Source organism: Bos grunniens, chromosome 6, assembly GCF_055505025.1.
Source record: "Bos grunniens cultivar Pamir isolate PY7600 chromosome 6, Bosgru_T2T1.0, whole genome shotgun sequence".
NCBI classification, from domain to species: domain Eukaryota; kingdom Metazoa; phylum Chordata; class Mammalia; order Artiodactyla; family Bovidae; genus Bos; species Bos grunniens.
In genome coordinates, this window is record NC_141170.1 from 112420894 (window position 1) to 112444609 (window position 23716).

The window sequence follows — 23716 nt, forward strand, 5'->3', positions numbered from 1 at the left end:
TTTACTGTAGCAAGTTTGCCAAATTGTTTCTGATGTCTCATTTACCCAGTTCAAAAGCTTACAAGTACACTATATTATCTGAGATGGCACAGTGGTAGGCATGATTTCATCTATAGGACATTGAGATATTCAAGAGCTGTGGTAATAGGCTGATTTTAGGCTCAGAAAGGTGGTATGGATTATAAATCTTTATGTGTGACCTAACACACAAGTAATTAGTTAAAATGAAAGCAAATCACACCTAATTTACTGTATAATAAACATTTACTGGACAAAATTATTAGCAAGCAGCAGAGAAACTATTCATACAGTCTGCTTGGTAACCTCAATGAAATCCCAGTTCTGTGTTTGTCTAGATGCTTCAAGCCTAAAACGTTCTCTTCAGGCAGATTTATTAGGTTCTCTCATGGCATAACTGTTAACCTCATAGTCGGCATTAGGCTAAAGTCCTCCAAAATCAATCCCAGATGTCACACTAACCTAAACACCATTCTAAAAAAGTAGAGGATGGACAGTTTACCAGACCTACACCCTGTTTCTAAGGGAACTGAAAAATATTTATGCAATTCCAATATATAAAGTATCACCAATTTCAAGGAGAGCCCATTTCTAATATCTGTTATACATATAATAGGAATAGCTTATAAAGGGCTTATAGTAGCTGCTTTGGGAGTGTGACCTTTTTGATTAAATACTAGCTGATCACTCTTAGAAATAAAATTATTAACATATTTAGATAAAGAATGTAAGCTCCATGAAGGCAAGGATTTTTGTTTTGTTCAGTGCTGTACCTGCCCCACAGTAAGTGCTCAAATATTTGCTCAATGAGTAAATATGGTGACTTTGCTGAAGTATTAAAAGTTACAGACATTATAATAAACATGTTTTGGTTACAAGCATTCTTAATGCAAACCTAATAAAAATTAGGTTTGAAACAAATAGTTGTGTTTCACTGAGTTCAAGAGCTTAAAACTGAGGGGAAGCATCCAGGTAAAGATGACATGCCCTCTAGCCTTTCACCACTGGATACTATATACTTTCTCTAAAACTGTACCAACCTAGCAACCATAGCAGAGGGCCACTTAAAAATTAAACTGGCATTTGCAGCAAATACATTGTGGGCCTGGACTTTCTTGTATAGCTTTTACTCATTTTTTCCCCCAAGTTCTTCCCTTACTTTTGAATAATCTGTTTTTAAATATTTCACATTATTTTACTGTATTATTTGCATCATACTAAACTCTGGCCAACTCTTTAAAATGTTAAAGAGAAAAACATTACTTATTTACTAATGACTATAATAAATCCCATGTAAAATACTTTTTATATTCAGCCCCTGTAAAGCCATCAGACAATTTGAAAAAAAATTTTAAAACAAGAATCAAAGTCAAGTTTTACGAACTTAAGCTAGGACTGGGTGAGATCATTACCCATTTAATACCCTTTCTCCCACCCCACCCCACCGACAGATAACAATAGAATGTGTAAAATGAAATGAGAGTCCCTTAGAGTTTGAAATCCTTCTAGTGCACAGCCCCGTCTTCTTTGTTGAAGTCTGCAGTCATCTTCAGGAATCCAGTCCAGTAGCCAGAATTCTTTAGGTATCAGGCAAACCATTCTGGAAAAACAAATATATGTCAACAATGTTTCCTTTTTCTTCCCCCTTTAAATACCTTATGTAAACTTCTGAAAATCTTTTTTTTTTGCATATAAAATAATGCTTTATTTTTATTGGACTATAGTTAACATACTAGTTCCATGTTACAACATAGTAATATCACATTAATATACACTACAAATTCAACACCACAGTAAGTCTAGCAACCATCTGTCATCATAACAAAGTATCTGAAATATTATCGACATTCCTAATATTGTACATTATAACCTACGACTTATTTATTTTAAACTGGAATTTTGTACCTGAATCTTTTTGTCTTTGTCTTTTTCCCTGAACCCTGTCACAGTGATCACCATTGTCTCTTGTGGCCACCACCAGTTTGTTCTCTGCATCTATGAGTCTGTTCCTGTTCAATTTGTTCATTTGTTTTGTTTTTTAAGATGTCACATATAAGTGCTGTTGTTGTTTAGTCGTTAATTTGTGTCCCACTCTTTTGTGACTCCATGGACTACATAGCCTGCCAGGCTCCTCTGTCCGTGGGATTTCCCAGGCAAGAATACTGGAGTGGTTGCCATTTCCTTCTCCAGGGAACTTGTGAAAATCTTGATCATCTTAGTTGTTTGCCTATTCCTAAATGATTTACATATTGATAAGATCAAAAAATACCCTCAAAAACTACCGCACAATTGCACTCATCTCACACACTAGCAAAGTAATGCTCAAAATTCTCCAAGCCAGGCTTCAACAGTACGTGAACCATGAACTTCCAGAAGTTCAAGCTGGTTTCAGAAAAGGCAGAGGAACCAGAGATCAAATTGCCAACATCCACTGGATCATCAAAAAAGCAAGAGAGTTCCAGAAACACATCTATTTCTGTTTTATTGACTATGCCAAAGCCTTTGACTGTGTGGATCCCAATATACTGTGAAAAATTCTGAAAGAGATGGGAATACCAGACCACCTGACCTGCCTCTTGAGAAATCTGTATGCAGGTCAGGAAGCAACAGTTAGAACTGGACATGGAACAACAGACTGGTTCCAAATAGGAAAAGGAGTACGTCAAGGCTGTATATTGTCACCCTGCTTATTTAACTTCTATGCAGAGTACATCATGAGAAATGCTGGGCTGGAAGAAGCACAAGCTGGAATCAAGATTGCCAGGAGAAATATCAATAACCTCAGATATGCAAATGACACCACCCTTATGGCAGAAAGTGAAGAACGGAAGAGCCTCTTGATGAACGTGAAAGAGGAGAGTGAAAAAGCTGGCTTAAAGCTCAACATTCAGAAAACGAAGATCATGGCATCTGGTCCCATCACTTCATGGCAAACAGGGAAACAATGGAAACTGACAGACACTTATTTTGGGGGGCTCCAAAATCAGCGCAGATGGTGACTGCAGCCATGAAATTAAAAGACGCTTGCTCCTTCGAAGAAAAGTTATGACCAACCTAGACAGCATATTAAAAGACATTACTTTGCCAACAAAGGTCCATCTAGTCAAGGCTATGATTTTTCTAGTGGTCATGTATGGGTGTGAGAGTTGGACTATAAAGAAAGCTGAGTGTAGAAGAATTGATGCTTTTGAACTGTGGTGTTGGAGAAGACTCTTGAGAGTCCCTTGGACTGCAAGGAAATCCAACCAGTCCATCCCAAAGGAAATCAGTCCTGAATATTCATTGGAAGGACTAATGCTGAAGCTGAAACGCCAATACTTTGGCCACCTGATGCAAAGAACTGACTTCACTGGAAGACTCTGATGCTGGGAAAGATTGAAGGTGGGAGGAGAAGGGGATGACAGAGGATGAGATGGTTGGATGGCATCACCGACTCAATGGATATGAGTTTGAGTAAACTCTGGTAGTCAGTGATGGACAGGAAGGCCTGGCATGCTGCAGTCCATGGGGTTGCAAAGAGTCAGACATGACTGAGCAACTGAACTGAACTGATTCCTTGTTAAGTCTTCCATTTTCTACCCAGAGCTGAAAATTTAGATTAAAAAAAAAAATCACTATATTTGAAGTAACACCAAAAATCAGGAGGAAAGATTTTCCTTTACAAGTGATTCAATGGAGGGTTTTATAGAAATACTCATCTCCCATTTGTCCCATTGAACCCTCTGCCATACCATTCAAGAAATACAAGAATCACAGACAATGGGGCTTCAGGTACAGTGAGTTTATGCCCAGATCTTGGCCAACATTGGAGACTAGGGGTGAGAAAAGACGACAATTACCTTTCAGGGAGTGCAAATTCAGTAACAAGATTGAGAGAATAACTTAGAGTGAGTCAACAATTAGCTCTTTAGTCCAAGAGAGCTGTTTAATAACTAAATGAGCTGCACTGCTTTCCTCCAGCCCAGGGCTTGTCTTCTGAATTTGTCCCTTATCATCTCAGTCCTGTGTCCCTCTTGTCTAAGTTCCCTTCCTTTACCCTCTGCCAAAACTGTCTTTTCGGAGTGAGTGGCAATGAAAATAGAGAGCATGGATTTTCCAAGAGGTATCTAAGGAATTTTGTGACTTACCAATTGTTGTTTTGGAGTGCGTGGATGTGTATTAAAAAAAAAAAAAAAGTAAGTCAAAAACAGTCCCAAGCTTCTGGGAGGAGGATTGGATAAAGTTAACATTTTTTGAAATGGGAACACTTAATGGATAAGAAGTTAGGAACTGAGTTTTGGACCTATTTTAGATACCCTGCTCATGGTCAAACTGTTGTATAGTAACAACAGCTTCGGGCTTCCCAGGTGGCTCAGGGTAAAGAATTCGCCTGCCAAGCACGAGATGCGGGTTCCATCCCTACGTGGGGAAGATCCTCTGGAGAAGGAAACGGCAACCCACTCCAGTATTCTTGTCTGGAGAATCCCATTGTCAGGGGAGCCTGACAGGCTACAGTCCATGGGGCAGCAAGAGTCGGACACGACTTGGCGACTAAATAAAAACAATAAGCTTTAGCTGAGTGCTCACTGCTGCAAAGCAATATGCAAACATATCGCTCTGAGGTAAGTTAGCGATTTATCTAAAACACCAAACCCCTACGACCAGGTTACTATTGGTCCCTATAACTGAAACTAGCTACAAAGCTCCAAAAAGTCAAATAACTTACCCAGTTTCTTCATGGTAGTGCAGGAACTCAAACCCAGCCGGTTTCATTTCAAAACATAAAAAAAAAATTGTGAAGTCAAGTTGCCTCCATACCTCTGAACACCCTCAACTGAGGTGCCAAGGAAGCCATTTTCAGTCTAGTTTATTTCATTCCAACTCCTCCATTTACCGGACTTTCGGAACACAATTTCCTTTCCTCTTCCCACCCACCTTCCCAAATTGGGGAGAAGGTTCCTAAGCCCCTCACCGCTTCAGTGTTACATTCAGAGTACTCACCATGGCAAAAAATACACGAAGAAAAACCATATCACGTCGAAGAGGATGAAGAGCCAGAGATCCAACCAATAGGAGTGTTTGGGAGACACGGCAGCCCCGGACTGAGACCGCACTTCGTGATTTTGCTGCTGCCTCTCGGCTTCACCGAAGCCTCGCCGCTCTCGGGGGCCGTCCCGACCACCTTCTGAGGCCGCGTCCACCTCCATTTCGCACCAGTAGCCGCGCCAGAATCCTAGCACCTGAAATGCCTCAGATCCCGCACTTCCGCGTTCAGCTTGCGAAAAAGTGGACAGAGGCCAACCCACGCACATGCGCATTTCCGCGCCTGGGAAACGGCGCTCGGCCCGTCCCTCCCAGTGCGCAGGCGCCGTCCGCTGCATTCGTGACTGCGGGCAGGGAGCGCAGCTTCCGTCCGCCAGCGGAAGCAGAGAAGGCCACCCGCCCTGCAGCGCCCGGGATGGAAGCTGGTTTTTCAGGTTTCGCTAGGAGAAATAACTCGGTGGCTGGACCAGAAGTTACTCAGGTCCCGTTCCTGACAGGTGATGGATTCCACCTTGGAACAGCCCATAGTCACCTCTCCTTATCCCTGTATTGCTTTTGCGTCCTTATGCCAAGGTTTTAAAAGGGCTTCCTCTAATGGGGTTTGTACTGTTCCTAGCGTTTTCCAGGGCTTCTCTTGTGGCTCAGACGGTAAAGCGTCTGCCTACACTATGGGAGACCCGGGTTCGAGCCCTGGGTCGGGAAGATCCTCTGGAGAAGGAAATGGCAACCCACTCCAGTATTCTTGCCTGGAAAATCCCATGGACGGAGGAGCCCGGTAGGCTTCAGTCCATGGGGTCACAAAGAGTCGGACACGACTGAGCCACTTCACTTCACTTCCTAGCATGTTGCACTTATTTAATTCTTGAAACGGCTATAATGAGGTTGACATCGTAAGTATGAGCGTGAGTTTCTAATGGGGCCAGTGAGCAGAACGTGAGAATTTTGTATGTATTTCAAATGAGTGAATTTAAAAATAATACGAGGGTCTGGGAGTGTAACTCCCCCATGATATTAGAATGTTACCAGAAAGAAAACGGTTTAGCATTGTAGACAAGGAAAAATTCTCTTCTACGCTCTTTGGTTCTCCTGTTGACTTAAGAATTAAACTGACATAAGACAGGTTGACAAGAGAAAAGCACAGAAGTTTTTGTTTTCTCTTTCCTTTTTTTAACACGAACATGGAAATTTTCAGAGGAGAATCACAACCTGAGGAAGTGACCAGGGAAGAAAGCTTAGAAAGGAAAAAGACAACGAGATTTCTGCTAGGAGAAATGTGGAGAAATGACTGGGAAGATAAGGGTTAGTTTAACAAGGTTTGTTTGGGGATTTCTTGGTCCAATTTTCCATCTCTGGTGATTAAAAAAATGTTCTTCCTCCTAGTATAGGGAGGACATCTTTTACAAGGGAATTTTATCTCTTTCTGGAAGAACAAGGAAGGTCAGAGTACCCTTCTTGCGTCAGGTTTTCTCCATTGTCTTTAACTCAAAATATTCAGTATGCCAGAGTGATATACTCTGAACTCCTTCGTTCCCCTGTCTGAAATGTCCCTAGAAGAAAAATCTGAGTCAGTAACTGTGGAGAGAAAAATTGGGTTAGCAACTGCGTGGCAAGAGATCTATAAAGGGTGAGAAGAACATAGAATGAGAATGAATAAACAGAAAATAACGAACCTAAGCCCATTTCCCGATATTCCATGAAATCAGTCTCCTTCCCTAGGAGTAGTTCAATCCAGTAGAATGGCTGAGCCTCATTTTTATCTGATGGAGCATGTTTACCTTGTCTTCAAAAACTGTAGGAAGTAAGTGTTAGTTGCTCAGTCGTGTCCCACTCTTCGTGGTTCCCTGCCAGTCTCCTCTGTCCATAGGGATTCTCCAGGCAAGAATACTGGAGTGAGTTGCTGTTCCCTTCTCCATAGGCAAAAGGTATAGATTAGACACTGTTTGCCCCAAGTGATTTACATAGAAACAGCATTCTTCACCAGTGATGGCACAAGCTCCTCCTCCTTGGACTGTCAGTATATCCAGGGCAAGGCATTTTTCGAGTCCAACAGAGACTATTAACTTTTGATTGAAAGGTTTCCAGTATTTGCATAGTAATATTGAAATCCTGTTACTATGGAAAGATTGAGAACTGCCTTTTCCAACTCATAAGTTCCAAAGGCTAGGAAAAGTGATCTTAGTACTGAAAAGAACTTAAAATTGTGATAAACAAGCCAGTTTTCTATGAGATCTGGTCTGAGGTGTTTATGTGATGCTACTTTTTATGAAAGTAGTGCTTTCATAAAAAGTAGTAGTGCTTTTATTTTATTTTATTAATAAAATTTAAAAAAAAAGTAGTAGTGTTTTATCAAAGTAGGGCTTCCCTTGTGGCTCAGCTGGTAAAGAATCCAACTGCAATGTGGGAGACCTGGGTTCAATCCCTGGGTTGGGAAGATCCCCTGGAGAAGGGAAAGGCTACCCACTCCAGTATTCTAGCCTAGAGAATTCTATGGACTGTATAGTCCATGGAGTCACAAAGAGTTGGACACAACTAAGGTACTTTCACTTTCACTTTTATGAACAAAGAAACCAGAGTTTATAATTGGGCTGGAATTTTAAGATGACAGAGGGTATCAGGAATTCAAGTCCACATTTTTCTGCCCATCCAGATAGGAACTCTTTATACACCTTATCTCAAAAGACCAGCATTGTTCCTGGATAAGGTCAGAATGGAGCTTGTGACATATTAGTTGGGGTTTAGTGTGTCTTGTCACCTGTCTTGTTGACATCTGTACATCTCCATCTTGTATATCCCTGTCAGTCTGTAGGAGCAGGACAGGTTTTGAAATATGTGATATAGGAGGCCTACAGTTCGGCCATAGTAGCTGTAAAGCTTGGTTTTATTACTTAGCCAACTTAGTCTGGATTTTTGGTCTGCCGATATGCAATCTTTGATGACTAATGATGTAAGCAACTGAGCTACCCTAGGTTACATAAGGGTGACTTAGGAGTTAGCCATAACATCTGGTGATTTGGCCAGTGCCCCTGCATGAGTCGGTGCTGAGGCCATTTATGACCTTCACTAGAGGCTGGAGGATGCATCTTAGAATCGAACCAGAAGGTTTGCTTGCAGTATTGCCTTAGACCTGGAAGGTGAAGCTCTATGCCTGATTTCAGTGCAAAAGGAAAAATTCCCTTCTAACGTCTTTACCTGAGCAAAGGACAGCCCTTGATCTTCTATAGAGGTTTTTCTGTGTCCAGTTATCTCATTGAAAGGAAAAGAGTGACATTGTTTACTTGATCGTGGATGCTTACCTGTTATGCATCCATTTTCCTGAGTTGTCGCCAGCTGCTTGGATTGGCAAGAACAAAAATTAGTTCAGGTTCTTTTGCATAATCTAGGTGGAGACATAACCAGAGAACAGATTGATGACTTAATGTCACCAGGCTTTGGAAAACCGATATAAAGAGTTACCTGGTTTGTGCTTGACTTGTTGAGAGGGAAGACAAACTTTGAAGGAGAGCCCATAGTGGAAGCGAAGAATAGATTGAAATTAGCAATCTCCTGTCAGCTTTATAATCAGTGGCTAAAGAAAGGGAAGTCTTTGTTAAAAGGAAGATTTCCCCACCCCCCACCCCCCACCCTGGGAGTAGGAAGACCAAATAGGGGGAGAAAGTAAGTAGAAGGAAGTTTATCTATGATCTTGAGAAAAGCTGTCTACTTCATGATTTTGTCTGCTTCTGGGACCTGGGAATTGGCCCTGAAAATGCTTAGTTTAAGGTCACCTTAGAGATGGTCTTCCAGTTGTCCTGGGAGTGCTGCCATTTTGGGTCAGACCCGGCAGGGCTCGTGTGAATCCAGGAGGATGGCAGTGCAAATGGTTAGCAGTTTGTAAGGACTGACCCAGCACGATAACAATGTTTACTTTCTTCTAAAAAGCTTAATGTACATCCAGTCTTCTGGTCAAAGGGGAGAGCAAGGCTTGCCAGTCAGTGGATGCCACACCCTTTTTTTACCTGTTAATCTCCAAGTATGCTGGTTAGTTCCTACAGAGCAAGTCATGGTATCAAATTTCTTACCTAAGTTCCTAGAGTGTTCACTCAATCAGAAATGGAAGATTTAGAGATGCCATTAGGCAGAGGGCAACCAAATGCTATTTCAAAAGGATTAATTCACAGCCTCTATTTGGAGTATGCTGGATTTTTATAAGGGCCAGATGTAGTGCCTCTGGCTATTAAGTCCAGTTTCTTGATAAACTTTCCCTAAAGTCCTTCTGATGTCTACGTTTTTGTGTTCTGTTTGCCCCAAGGATTGGGGGTGGTGCAGGGGTTAGAATTTTAATGAGTACCCCAAAGTTTTTACAAGCTTTGATTTGTAATTTGTTTGTGATGTGTTTCAACTATAAAATGAGTTCTTTGGTCTGACTCAGTCCATAAAGGAATACCGAAACGAGAAATAATCCAGGTACTGATTTCTTCACCACTGTGTCGGTGTTGGCTTGTCCAGTTGAGTAGCATTTAGTTCATCTGTTACCATGTACACGCTAAACCACTGGGAATAGCCTAAAGCTGGAAGAAAAACTATGGAGTCCATTTGGTGTCCTGCAAGGGGCAGTGTGGTACAGGAGAATATTTCTTTACCTGCAATTTGGTGTCAAGGTTGCATGTCACTGACTAGACACTGCTCACTCCAGGGCTGCTGCTGTTGCTGAGAAGTCCTGGGACTTCTAACATAAGCCAGCAGAAGGTAAGAATTCTGCCAGTCTCCCAGGTTTCTGCCTGTAGTATCCAGTCAAATGAGGATGGTAAGAGTATCTCCTTGTCGTTTTCCCTTTCTGAATTTCGATTAGCAAGAGAAAACATTTCTGTGAACCATTTTGGGGATTATAGTGACTCTGGAGTCTTCTATTAAGAGTACTCTTGTTTTCTATTTCTAATGTCTGTAGAAAAAGAAAAGCTTAAAACACAATCTCCGTACACCCCAGCACCCTCAGAGGGTACATTTTTCCCTTTCTGAGGGACAGTACACCATCAAATGCCAGGATCAACTGATTCTCAGTGGGACCCCAGATCCAACAATTAAACTTACAGTAGTGCCGGGGTCCAGTCCCGGTGGATCCAGGGAAATTCAAAGGAGAGACAGCTTCGGTGATCAGGATACGATAGCTTTAATTAAATATTAATTAGAGATATAAAGAGTAATAGAATAAGGATAGCTCAGTAGGAAAATTCAGCGGAGAAAAGAGGCTGAATAACTTGGTTTATGTGGAAAGCGAGTAAAATTCCAAGGCAAGGAATTTACATCACCTACGTAGGCCGCAGGTGTCCTCCCGTTCTCCCGAAGGAGAGGAGACACTAAGGCCCGCCTGGTCAGATCTTAGAAGCCCAGGCATAGTTAGTAGGCTTGACGAGCCTCCACGTTCCAGATAATTGAGCCAGAAGATGAGAGAACGACATGGGGAGACCAGTCTTTCGAGGAACTGATCCCATTTTTTATTTTTCCAGGGTCTGTTTTTATACACTGAGATATTATACAAAAGTCACGTGGAGTCAGCAGTCCTGACTTTTATTAAAGTCAGGTGCTTCATACAAATGTATACAGAGGTCTTAGGGGTGTTACATCATCTTCTGGCCAGGGGGCCTGCTGACAATTTATGACCCTCTCCTTGTGACAGCGGTCAGTCAATCAGAACACTTATTTCTCCAGGGGTGATTATTCTTAAAACAGACGCCACCTTCCGAAGGTACCAGATAAAGTTACATTCCTATAGGGTGAGGGTGTAGTGGGTTTTAATTAAGGAAAGAATTTGCTTAGCCTAAGGTCTAACGTGATTAATATCAAAGGTTAATACTTATTTCTTCTATATATTCATTAATGTGTATAAGGGCAGGGGATGTGGAGACTTAGCAGTGAACATTGGCTCAACAAATGAAAAACCCTTCACCAATACAATTTCTAATCAGCCCACTATACTATACTAATAGTTTTCTAACTTCTCTAAATAACCCGTTTTTAGAAAGTTTAAAGCATCTCGTGCCTCTCATGGTTGGGAGGCTGTAAACAATCACATGTGGCCGGACAAGCCTGTTAGGCAGGCTAGAGAACCTTCAGAGGAGTTTGTAGGTTGAAACACTCCGGTAATGCCCAGGAATTATTATTAACTGGAGCTCTAAGTTAACTCCTTCTCTGAAAGAGGTGGTGGGGGACAGCCCCCTGTAAAGTCAGAGGTGTAGGTGAGAGCACAAAACAATAAAGTAGGCAGACTCTGGTTTTGAGGGTAGATGCTCGAGAATTTCCAGGGGGACTCCTGAGGCTTGATCCCGCCTTTGCGTATGTCGAGCCTCCTTCCTCATGACCTTTGCCACGGGTGGAGGTCCTCACGCTGGCTCCCGGCACGGTAGAGAATCAGACATTGGAATTCTTAATTGACGCTAGGGAAGTTTACTATCCATTCAGAGGGTTTATCTCTGCCTGTCCCCCCCTGATTCTATCCAAGCTGTCGAATTCTCTGGGCTCAGGCAATGAGATGTTTTCATGCCCACCTCAGTATCCTTAGGACTTGCATTTCTTTTATTTCTTTTCCATCATTACTACTTTACATACCTATCATAGTTTTCTTTGAGAGTCTCCTTTATCTTCATCGTGGCGTCTTAGCTGCTCCCACTGTTAATCTGGCTCCAACCCACTCAGCAAGCCTGGTACCCAGCAAACACCCTTTGCTTCAGCCAGATTGCTTTCATCTTATTCCTTATGGAGACCTTTTTCCTCTTGGCCTTTGAGCTTTGATGCATGTTGCTTTCATTAAATGGAGAAGGCAATGGCACCCTACTCCTGTACTCTTGCCTGGCAAATCCCATGGACGGAGGAGCCTGGTGGGCTGCACTCCATGGGGTCGCGAAAAATCGGACACAACTGAGCGACTTCCCTTTCACTTTTCACTTTCATGCATTGGAGAAGGAAATGTCTTTCATTAAACTGAAATGTTGCCCCACCTACCGTAATCCTCCCCCTCCTTTTTCAGTTCAAATGTCAACTTTAAAAAGCTTTCTCACTACAATTCATGTCATCTCTCCATTCTCAGTATTTTTAACACGCAAGTGACAAAAAGATAACCTTTAACTCATCTCCAGCTGCTTTATATGCCATGCTTTCTTCAGTGAAGTATTTATCCCATGGTTTTTTTACTTTCTTCTGCATCAGTCACCCTCTACATTCTGTAACAGCCACCTGTTGATGAGGCTGTCTGTTGATCATTTTTCAAAATTTCTCTACCTCAGCTCAAAAACCATGGAATTTTTTTTACATATTGTTTGGTGCACTGGCTAGCTTTGTAGCACAATTTTATGTAAATTATCTCCCCTATCAGAGTATTAAGTATTCTTTAGGAGAGAGACTGTACTTTTACCATCTTTGCAGCCTCGATAGTCCTTCAGACAATACCTTGAATGTGGAAGAAATTAAATGTTTATTCAGTTATATTTTGTCTTCAGCAACCACTGATAGAATCTTGGTCAAATGATACCACTGAGATCTACCACTACTGGTTTACTGCTCTCAGTGGGGGTACTTTCTTAGGTTTTTCTCAAGTACCAGTAATGGATCCGTACTAACCCATTCCCTCATTTTGAATTTCATGTCTTTTATTTCGATGAATACTTCTTAAATGCCTACTTTGTGTCAGGTACTGTCTGAGAAGCCAGAGGAGATACAGATGCAATAGTCATCCAGTTCATTAAAAGTACTGATTGAGGACATCTCACAGATATGGGATATTCAGACATTCTTGTCCCAGAGCCTTGGGGTTCTGCATCATGTTGGGGTGTTGGGACAGCTAAGCAGGACTGCCTGTGAATAAACTGCTTACCCTCTTCCCCCAATCTACTCGCACATTTGCAGACTTCAACCTTCAGCGCTCAGTTTTATTTTTTGTGTTTATTTTTTGGTGGGGGGGGGGGTTCATAAAAGATTTGATTTCAAAATAAAGATGGCATTTTGCTGCATTTTGAAGTTTGAAAGCAACTTCAATATGGCCAAGCTTCATTGGTAGGCATAGATGAAAAAGATGTTGAAACTTACAGACTTGAAGTCTCATTATGCTAACCTATAGAGTAATCAACCTGTTTTTGTTTTATTGAAAGATATTGAAGGGATGGTTACGAAGGTGCAGATTGAAAGGTTAGTCAATACATGACATGTCTTCTCTCGTAAAAGTTATATAATAAGCTTCCAAGAGTAAATGTGACAGTATTCACATAGGTGTGAACTAGAATAACAGTGTTAAGCACATAGAGGTCAAGATGATAACTGCTATATATAAAAGATTAACCTGAATTATAAGTGTGAGAAATGTCAACATGTCAACAGCAGTTAACTCTGGGAGATGGAATGACAGATCATTTTACTCATTGTGGCTTTTCCACAAAGTTGGGAAGAACACATTTTGAAATAATTTAGGAAACAAACAAGAAATAGTCTAGGTCAGAATGATTACTTAGCTATTTCTAACGTCTGATCACAGACACTCGGCACATAAGTGTCAGAAGATTCTAATGATTTATAACAGTGTTTTGCAAACTGTGTTTCATGGAGCTCCATGTCTATTCAGGGAAGACGGAGAAACCAACATGAAATGGAGGTGATAGATGTAAGGAATGAGGCTTCAGGCCTCTACTAGGGAAACTCGTCTTTTATGTTCATATCTATAAACATGCTCTGTTAGAAAGCAGATTTATTTTCTCCCTGTCTGGTGAGAGATCTGTCAAAAAATCACCTTGGGAAAGCCATGTTGAGTAGAGTAGGCAGCTCCATGCCCCCGTCCCTTCACAGAAACAATGAAAAATAAGCAGAAACCATTTGAAGCAAGTTTGTCGGAACTCTGAGAAATAGTCAAAGATTTCCAGAAACTAAGCAAATTGAGTCAAAATGTGTGAGAAGATTTGAACATAATTGAAGAAATAGATCTAACATAACTGTTGAAAATTTCAGTACTCTTCTTTCAGTAATGAGCAAAAAATCTGATCTAGACAGATCAGTAAGAAAACAGAGGACTTGGAGATAAAATCAAATACTGTATGATATCACTTATATGTGGAAACTGAAAGAAAAAAAAACAACACAAAGAATATAACAAAGAAACAGGCTCTCAGATGTAGAGAACAAACTAGTGGTCACCAACAGGGAGAGGAAAGTGGGGAGGGGCAAGTTAGGGGTAGGAGCATAGGAGGTACAAACTGCTATGTATAAAATAAGCTACAAGGATACATTGCAAACACAGGGAATGTGGACAGTATTTTATAAGTGGAGTATAACCTTTAAAAAGTGTGAGTCACTATGTTGTACATCTGAAGCTTATATAGTACATCACCTATGCCACAATTAAAAAAAAAAGAAAATAGAGGACTTGAAGGACACTATAAACCAATGAGACATAATAGAGATGTATACAATACTCCACACAAAAGCTGCAGAGTATGCTACATCAGTTGTTAACCCAGGCAGATTAAGATACAGGGTATTGACTTTAGAAACTGGGAAGAATAAAGTTCACTAAGTGTTCAGCATTGCTACCTCATAATATAATCCTCCATGAATTTTTGCGCAGAATGAATGAAGAAGCTGTTGCTCGTTTCATAACACTCATTCAGTTGTATTACTCTGCATTTCCTAAACTGGCAGCATCAAGCCCTGATAGAATGTGCTGGTTCTGTGCACACCCCAGAAACTCTAAATGTAACTCCAGGGCCATTTTAGGCTGTAATGAGTCCAAGGATCCAAACCCAGGGCTCTTACTTTGCCCGTTATCTTGTAAAGCTTAACTGAAACAACTCATGTCCTCACTTCAGTTGGGTCATTGTTCAAACATCACCTACTCAGGTTACTTTCCTGATCAGCCTATTTAAAATTGTACTCATATCCCAGCACCTTTTTAAAGTCATACTTACTCCTCATCCCTCTTTCTGGCCTTGTTTCCTCCTTAGCATTTACACTGTCTAATGTACTTTATATTTTACCTTTTTCTCTTATGTGTTATCTGTATCCTCCTCCATGGGAACAGGGATTTTTTGTCTGTTTTGTTCACTGTTTTAACACCTAGATCAACACCTGCATCTAATAAGCATTCAGTACATATTTGTTGAATAGTATTTTAAAAGAGAATTTACCAAGAAAACCATATTGAGTAAAATTGAGTCTAGACTCTAGAACGTATTGACTCTCGAACCAGAGTGCTTGGGTTCAAATTCTGGGTCAGCCACGTACTAGTTGTTGACCTTTGGCTAACTTATATAATTTTTATTTGCCTCATCTACCTAATGTGTAAAATGAAAATAGTTTACTAGTTCTTATAGTGCAGAGGAGTTGTTGTGAGGATTAATATGAGTCGATTAAAAAAATTTTTTTTTCTGTTTTGTATTGGGGGATTTCTGCTTTATTGACTATGCCAAAGCCTTTGACTCTGTGGATCACAATAAACTGTGGAAAATTCTGAAAGAGATGGGAATACCAGACCACCTTACCTGCCTCTTGAGAAATCTGTATGCAGGTCAGGAAGCAACAGTTAGAACTGGACATGGAAGAACAGACTGGTTCCAAATAGGAAAAGGAGTACGTCAAGGCTGTATATTGTCACCCTGCTTATTTAACTTCTATGCAGAGTACATCATGAGAAATGCTGGACTGGAAGAAACACAAGCTGGAATCAAGATTCCCGGGAGAAATATCAATAACCTCAGATATGTATATGACACCACCCTTATGGCAGAAACTGAAGAGGAGCTAAAAAGCCTCTTGATGAAAGTGAAAGTGGAGAGTGAAAAAGTTGGCTTAAAGCTCAACATTCAGAAGACAAAGATCATGGCATCTGGTCCCATCACTTCATGGCAAATAGATGGGGAAACAGTGGAAACAGTGTCAGACTTTATTTTTCTGGGCTCCAAAATCACGGCAGATGGTGACTGCAGCCATGAAATTAAAAGACGCTTACTCCTTGGAAGCAAAGTTACGACCAACCTAGATAGCATATTGAAAAGCAGAGACATTACTTTGCCAACACAGGTCCGTCTAGTCAAGGCTATGGTTTTTCCAGTGGTCATGTATGGATGTGAGAGTTGGACTGTGAAGAAGGCTGAGCGCCGAAGAATTGATTCTTTTGAACTGTGGTGTTGGAGAAGACTCTTGAGAGTCCCTTGGACTGCAAGGAGATCCAACCAGTCCATTCTGAAGGAGATCAGCCCTGGGATTTCTTTGGAAGGAATGGTGCTAAAGCTGAAACTCCAGTACTTTGGACACCTCATGCGAAGAGTTGGCTCATTGGAAAAGACTCTGATGCTGGGAGGGATTGGGGGCAGGAGGAGAAGGGGACGACAGAGGATGAGATGGCTGAATGGCATCACTGGCTCGATGGACTTGAGTCTGAATGAACTCTGGGAGTTGGTGATGGACAGGGAGGCCTGGCGTGCTGCGATTCATAGAGTCGCAAAGAGTCGGACGCGACTGAGCAACTGAACTGAACTGAACTGATACAGCCGATTAACAAACAACACTGTGATTGTTTCAGGTGAACAGTGAAGGGACTCAGCCATACATACACATGCATGTATGGACATACGCACATGGACATGTGTCCATTCTCCCCCAAACTCCTCTCCTGTCCAGGCTGCTGCATAACACTGAGTAGAGTTCCCTGTGCTATACAGTAGGACCTTATTGGTTATCCATTTTAAGCATGGCAGTGTGTACATGTCAGTCCCAGCCAAACTCCCTAAGTATCCCTGCATCCTGCCCCTCTTCCCTATCCCCTGGCAGCCATGAGCTCGCTCTCTAAGTCTGTGAATCTTTCTCTTTTGTAAGTAAGTTCATTTGTATCATTTCTCTTTAGATTCCACATATAAAGGATGTCACAGGATATCTCTCCTTCTCTGTCTGACTTGACTCAGCAGGACACAGTATGCGTTGACTTCTGTGAACCGTCTTGAACAATGTCCAGCACGTTGTAAACACTGTTGCCTTGTAGTGGTAGTAAGAGTTGCATTGAAGGACACTGGAATGAGTGCTGTGTTTTATTGATGAAGCGTTCACTTATTTAAATTTACAATTTTCTCTTTGAATTTAGAGCCAATTTGTATTTTGAAAATTTTGTAGACCTTGAGGAAGTAGCCTTTACATGTACAGTTAGAGGTGAAAATAAGGATGAAAAGTGTCAAATGTAAATCAGGCCTCGTTAGAGTGCAGGAAAGTGTGTATAATCAGAGAACTTAGCAAAAATAGACCAATGGAAAATATAATTCAAGGCATCATATGTTTCTGTGAGAGCCTACACTACTTCTTTGTAATGCTTATTATCACTATTGTTTTTACTTGTTTAATGTCAGTCTTCAACCTGTAGATGGTACATGCCTGAGCTGAATTCACATCTCCTTGGGAACCAAATAGATCTGTCTTGTTTATATTCGAAACTTATATGTGTCACATGGTAGCTGCTTACTTCATATTTAAGAAATATGTTCTCTTGGCCAGCCATGATCCGAGGAGGCTATAGTAAACAAGTTATAGTTTTATTCACCATAAGCAAGAATTCATTATTTCCACCTCTAAGAACCTATTACTTCACCTTCTTTTCTTCCGTCTAGGTTCTGTTTACTAGAACTCACTGTGATTCCTTTTGCCTCATGTCCTCTGTTTTCTGTCTCTCCTCTATGCCTTTCTACTTTGGCCCATTGTTTGGGAAGAGGAAATTTTCCTCTACCCATTTTGGTTCTGGCTGGACTGAGAACTAAATTGACATGGGATAGGTTAGTAAGAGAAAGTCAAACAGAAATTAAATAACTTGCATACATAGAAGAGGTCTTCCCTGTTGGCTCATCTGGTAAAGAATCTGCCTGCGATGCAGGAGGCCCAGGTTCGACCCTGGGTCAGAAAGATCCCCTGGAGAAGGGAATGGCTACCCAGTCCAGTATTCTTGCCTGGAGAATTCCACGGACTGAGGAGCTTAGTGGGCTACAGTCCATGGGGTCACGAAGAGTCAGACATGACTGAGTGACTGACACTTTCACTTTTTCATACCTAGGAAAATGGAGTAACTTGCCAAAATGGCCAAAACCTTCACCTTAAATACCACCTTCAGCGAGAGATGAAAGAGGATGTTGGAACTTAAAAGGAAAGTGAGGCAGTTCTCATGAAGATGAAAAAGCAGATGTTTGATGAACAAATGTTTGCTGGCCACGCAGAGAAAATGAGACATTGAGTGGCCTCTGATCTCTAGGCCCCACGGAATTTCCCCCATCACACCTAGCCCATATTCTTTGCAGATATTCCTGGTGATACCTCTATTTTGGGAATAAGCCCTTTATTTAAATATTTTAGGCAGCCAAGAGGAAAGTAGAAAGACTTTCTAAGTCTCTTGTTTCTTAGAGATTATCAACCTAAATTAATCATTATGCCAAAGAGATATATTTTGGGGGTGGCAAACTTCATTCCCCTCTACCATCCATTGTTACTAGCTGGTGCCTTTCTTGTGTATTTAAGTCAGATTCCCAAGAATGAGACCCTAACTGGTTTAACTAGTTAGAATTACTGGTCTTAGACAAAGTTCTCATAGACTGTTCTCAAGTATATAGATTGACTGCTCTTGGAGCAAGTGGCCTAACCTGTTATGATCTAGGTAGGGTCGATCTAGTTTGGATTAAGCTTATCTGTGTACAGGAACAGCTAAGGCTGTTTGCTTCAGTAGAGATTCTGTGTGTAAGGACTCAGAATAGTGCATGGGAAAGGCTGGCTTGCTAAGGCTGAGACTGTTCAGCATGTTCCATTTATTTACTCCTTTGCAGTTATTAATGTCTACTGTGTGTTAAAGGGATATAGTGGGGGTAGGGATATAGATATAAGACTCTATCTTCACCCTAATGGAGCTCACAGACTAGAGGAGACAGACAAGCAAACTGAATACAGAAAAATGGTGTGATATTAGTGAACATGTCATGCTATGGGAACACAGGATGAATACTTAGTGGTGACTGGAAGTGTGAAATAAGCCCCATCCTCACTGAGGTTTTTCTGCCCTGAGGATGTGTTAAAAAGAAGAAGTTCAATGTCACATTTATAGCCTTTGATATCCTTGTTATCTTGAGGTCTTGTTTAAAAAAATTATCCAAAACAAAGCAAGAAATGGCATTAAGTAAAGATTCCTCTCCCTAAAGGACTCTCTTGTTTTTGAGTGGAGAGAGAGTATTGTTGTCTGGTGCTCAGATATTTTCTCCAGTCAGTGCAGTGGGTATATCTGAATTGTTTGAAAAGAACCAGTTACGCCACCTGTAATCTGAGGGATGTGGTCTTAACACTGGGCGGAGATCCTGGGAGAACTTCCTCACCCTTCTTTAGATGTTTGCAGTCTTCTCCCCGCACAGGGGTCCTAAGCAGTAATCACTGGATGAGTATGTGAGCTCCCTCTTTTCTTCCTGGAAATCTAGCCGGGAGGACCTAGGTAACCCTTTCATCTGGTGGAGTTCTCAGTGGGGATGCTTATGGATGAGAGAAGCCCCCTGGGACACTGACTGTTGATGTGCTCCAGGCTCCTCACTTTCTTCATCTTCTATCGCTGCGTTGCTTACTCTTCTTTTCCAGTTAATTGCTCAGTAATGCCTGTTCCAGCCAGTAGCCTGAACGTGGGTCATTGGGCCTGAATATCACCCTGCATATTAGCACAGACTGAATGAAAGCGTAACCCTACCCCTAAATGACCATCCAGTTTTGAAGATGATGATATTCTGGGTATTCTGATTCAGACCCAGGATTAACCTGAGCATTTGAATCAGTTTCATGACATTGTTAATGACCAGTGGTGTTCATCATGGAATATTTGTTACTAGTATTTTTTTTAATGTTTTAAAATCATTTCTTGCTGAACAGATGAAAGCAGCCTTAGGGAATTGTTCAGGAAAACAGAAAAGGGGTCTTCATATTAATTCTGAATATTTTGGAAGTTGAAACTGAAGAAAGCATTTAATAATTACTACAAACTACACAGTATAGTATGTCAGATTTTTCTGGAACACCCTGTAGGTGCTAAAATGTGAACCTCACATTGGAAATCTTTGAAAGAATTCATGTCATTGGCCACTAGATGGCAGTCTTGTGCTGTAGTTTAGAGGAAGCAAGGAGCAGAAGGTAAAGAAACATTTCAGAGTACAGTTTAGCCTTGAACAACACAGGTTTGAACTACGTGGATTTACTTACACATGGATTTTTTTTCAATAAATACGTACTATATATGATCGGTTGGTTGAGTTCGTGGGCAGTACATATGCAGGGCCGACTGTAAAGTAATAACTTGGATCTTCACCTAGGAGGTGACCCCTACTGTTGTTGATGGGTCAGCTGTACTTGGAAAAGTTCATCCATCATCACCCTTCCTTCTTGATCCCATCAAAACCCCCTCCCACTTCTGTTCTGCCCCCAGACAACTATCTCACCCATCAGGGGTGTCTTGCTGCCAGTCTCTAATTAATGATAGAAAAATATCTTACTTATTCATACCCATCTCCTAGGAACAGGACTGACCACGTAATTTGCAGGTCTCACTATAAAATGAAAATGCAGATCTCGTTGTTCAAACTTTATTGAGAATTTTGAGACTCTCACAGCAGAGCATTCACTGAAGCCCATTCCTGGGCCTGCACAGGTCACACAGCCATGAAGCCAGCCAGGCTTAAGAATTTGGAAGATGTCTTCCTCTCACCACCCCACCCTCTGTCCTTGCAACACGTCCCTGTGCTACACACCAGGGGGGCTATTTAGGGTAGAGTCCCTGACTGTTTTTCGGAGACAGGATCTCAGGACTGTATCTTAGCAATAGAGGTCTAGTTAGCTCATTTTAAAGATGATTGAACTAAATTCCAAAGTGATGAAATGACTGGCCTCAAGTCCCCATCTAGTTGTCACAGCTTGAACCAGAACTAAGAGTTCTCATCTACCAGCTAGGGTCCATCTACCACACAGGCCTCGTGATGGCTATGTTAAGAAGAGAATTCTCTTGTTTTCTCCAGCCAGACTTTGCTCTGTTTTCTCTGCAAGAGAAGGGCACAGGGGCGTATTATTTGGTAACATTTATTGTGTATGAGCTATGTGCTGAGCACTCTGCTAGATGTTTTGTATATAATACCTCAGTTGATAGCACATCAGAAAATCATTGCTACTTTTCCCTGTTTTTCAAGTAAGAAAAATTAAGGCTCAGAACTTGAATTTTAGTCAGTAATGGGAAAGATAAGAGTTTGGGTAAGTCTATGTGATTCTAAAACCCGTTCCCTTTTTGCCACATTATTCCTGAGTTCTAGGAAGGCTGAGTCAGCCTCTATTTCCTGAACATTGGTCACATTTTTTATAATCTCTAGATGACCTTGGAGACTCTTACAAGGTAATCTGTGTTACTCAGATTTACAGGTCTGCTCCTGCCTTAAGGCCTTTGTTCTAGGGTATTTCCTCCACTTGAAACATTCTTCCCCCAGATAGTCCAAGAAAAGGAACACATGTCAGATAGGTAATAAGGGGATCTGATCACCTAGGGTCTTATAGGCCATTTTAGGACATTGGCTTTTTCTGTAAAAGAAATGGGAGACATTGCAGTATTTTGTGTACAGGAATGACCACATCTGATTTTGATTTATAAAGGATTATTCTGACTGCTGTGTTGAAAAAGGCTTTTTAGTGATTATTATAGTAATCAGGAGAAAGATTAGTGGTGACCAAGATGATAGCAATGGAAGTGATGGGAAGTGGTTGGCTTCTGGATTTATATATGTATGTGTTAAAGTTTTTAATGTTTTGTTATGGAGAATGTCAAATACATACAGAAGTAGGGAGATAAGTTTAATGTTCCTACTAGGTACCCAGTGGACCTGTCAGGTGTCAGCATGTCAGATAGGTTAGATAATAAGGGGATCATTTTAAACAGCTGCAACAGTTGTCAACTTGAGACCAACCTCATTTCTTCTATACTTCTCTCCACTACCTCCCCTATCCTAGATTGGGGAGGAAGCAGTTTGAAGGGAACCCCAAATGCCATATTCCATGTGTAAATTTTCAGCTTTTACCACCCAGCTGCTCCTGTGACAACTGCTCCGGGTATTCTGCAGTTTACCCTGCGGGTCTTGCTTGCTCACAGCTTCTCGTACTCGTGGTTTTTACTTACTGTCTGCCCTCTTTGTCCTCTTGAAACCTTTTTCCTTCTACCAATTATTGTGTATCTCTGAAATTCATTCTAGGTTCTGTTTGCTGTGGTTCGTTCTGCAGAGAGCTCATAAACTGGCCAGACTGCGTTAGAGAGGCTGCTGTTGGGTCAGACGCCCTCTCTTGGTCCTTTCAGTTGGCACGATGTCAAGGTCAGTTTCCCAGAGAGAGGTTATAACAGTGGCAGTCACTTAGCAAGCAATACGCTGCTCTCTAGTACTAATAAATAGTGGAGATTTAGTGCTAAGAAAGGATGTAAATTATGAAAAGAAAAGTGAGCCTGCAGTAAGGCTAGAAATAGATAAGTGCCTAACCACTTAATTGCCATTATTTTACAGTCTGACCTGACTCCTTTGGAGTGCTATTCTTGGGTGTCACGAAGGAATTAAGGGTTTTTTTTTTTTTAAGATGTATTTCTTTGTAATAGGCTGAGTAATAGCATAGATGATAATGTACTAAGAGTCAAGACCTACATTCAATTCCTGTGTTCCTTATGGACTCTGCAACATTAGACAAGCAAATAAACTTCTCCATACTATAGATTTTCCACTGTCAGATGAAATTAACACCTGCCCTTTTCCTACTTCACATATGTAGACAAGATCCGAGAGGTAGAAGCACTCTGAACCTTTATTTCTAGAAAGTGCGTGAAAAATCTAAGTAGTTACTGTTTTCAGTGTGAAGATTTTAATACAGTTATAAAATGAACAGTGGATTCAAGTTCTTGTTTTTGTAAAAGATTATATTCTTCAATCTGTTCATCTTCAACATGTACACAAACATTTTTCTTTCTACATTGTAATGTATCTGCCATATCTATATACAACTTAGAACAGTACCTGGAACTTCGTAAGAACTATATAAATGTTAGCTATTACCGTCATCAATGTGAAAAATAGTCAAAACAAAAGTCCACAGAGCCAAATGCTTAAAAAATTTACCACCTCTGCGCCCTGTATACACACCGATCTAAAATGCAATTGGTTGAAATACATAAAGTAGTATATTATGTGAGTATATGAGTGAAGGAAAACTTTGGGGGCCCTGAAAACCTGTAAGTGTATGTGTTTATGAATGAAAGGGGAGGGGTGACACTTGAAGACGACACTTTTGGTGCCTGATAGCCCACTTGTTCTCAAAGACTGGTTAGTGTACCTGCTGCATCAGAATCACTTGGGAGTTCTCTAAAATCCCTGGTTCTGTTTTCAGAGATTCTGATCTAACAGGATAATGGTAGGGATTAAGCATGCAAACAGTTCTTAAGTTTCTCAGATGATCCTGCTGCTTACCCAGGTCTGGGAATCACTGGCAATGTAGAAAAATAAAATGCACTTTGCCTTAGCACATCGTTTGTTTCCTGTCGTTTTGTTCAGAGTGGTATGTATGTATGAAGAAATACACAAATCCACAGCCAGAGAAGATAGAGGATCTCTATTAAAATCAGAATAGTGATTATCTCTGGCTTATGGGTTTATGGAAA

General features: G+C 41.1%; 2 protein-coding genes across 4 annotated transcripts in view; one reads left to right on the plus strand and one right to left on the minus strand.

The window, feature by feature from the left end:
• Nucleotides 1-245: 245 nt before the first annotated feature.
• Nucleotides 246-5289, minus strand: ARLN (allregulin). 3 transcript variants are annotated; one of them, XM_086407310.1, is made up of 3 exons: nt 4999-5289; nt 4724-4772; nt 1403-1618 (listed from the first exon to the last, which is right to left on the minus strand). In XM_086407310.1, coding segments are annotated over exons 1-2 (207 nt in total). In that variant the 5' UTR covers nt 5205-5289; the 3' UTR covers nt 1403-1618; nt 4724-4771. The 3 variants fall into 3 exon arrangements, with proteins under 3 accessions (XP_086263435.1, XP_086263436.1, XP_086263437.1); XM_086407309.1 differs by lacking the exon at nt 4724-4772 and having other exon boundaries at nt 246-1618; XM_086407311.1 differs by lacking the exons at nt 1403-1618; nt 4724-4772 and adding an exon at nt 3965-4165.
• The window catches only part of LOC147371222 (uncharacterized), a 74386-nt gene continuing 55724 nt past the window's right edge, over nt 5055-23716 (plus strand). Inside the window, exons 1-2 of the mRNA XM_086407312.1 lie at nt 5055-5537; nt 22272-22388. Of these exons, the coding sequence (XP_086263438.1) occupies nt 5243-5537; nt 22272-22388 (412 nt within the window). The 5' untranslated portion in view covers nt 5055-5242. The remainder of the gene's footprint in view (nt 5538-22271; nt 22389-23716) is intronic.

What these genes read in the sequence shown, in the direction of transcription:
- ARLN (XM_086407311.1), bottom strand. Translation starts at nt 5,204, where the DNA reads ATGGAGGTGGACGCGGCCTCAGAAGGTGGTCGGGACGGCCCCCGAGAG. An exon ending in TTCGTGTATTTTTTGCCATG is followed by an intron (nt 4,166 to 4,998) that starts GTGAGTACTCTG and finishes ATACACATCCAC; the next exon opens with GCACTCCAAAACAACAATTG.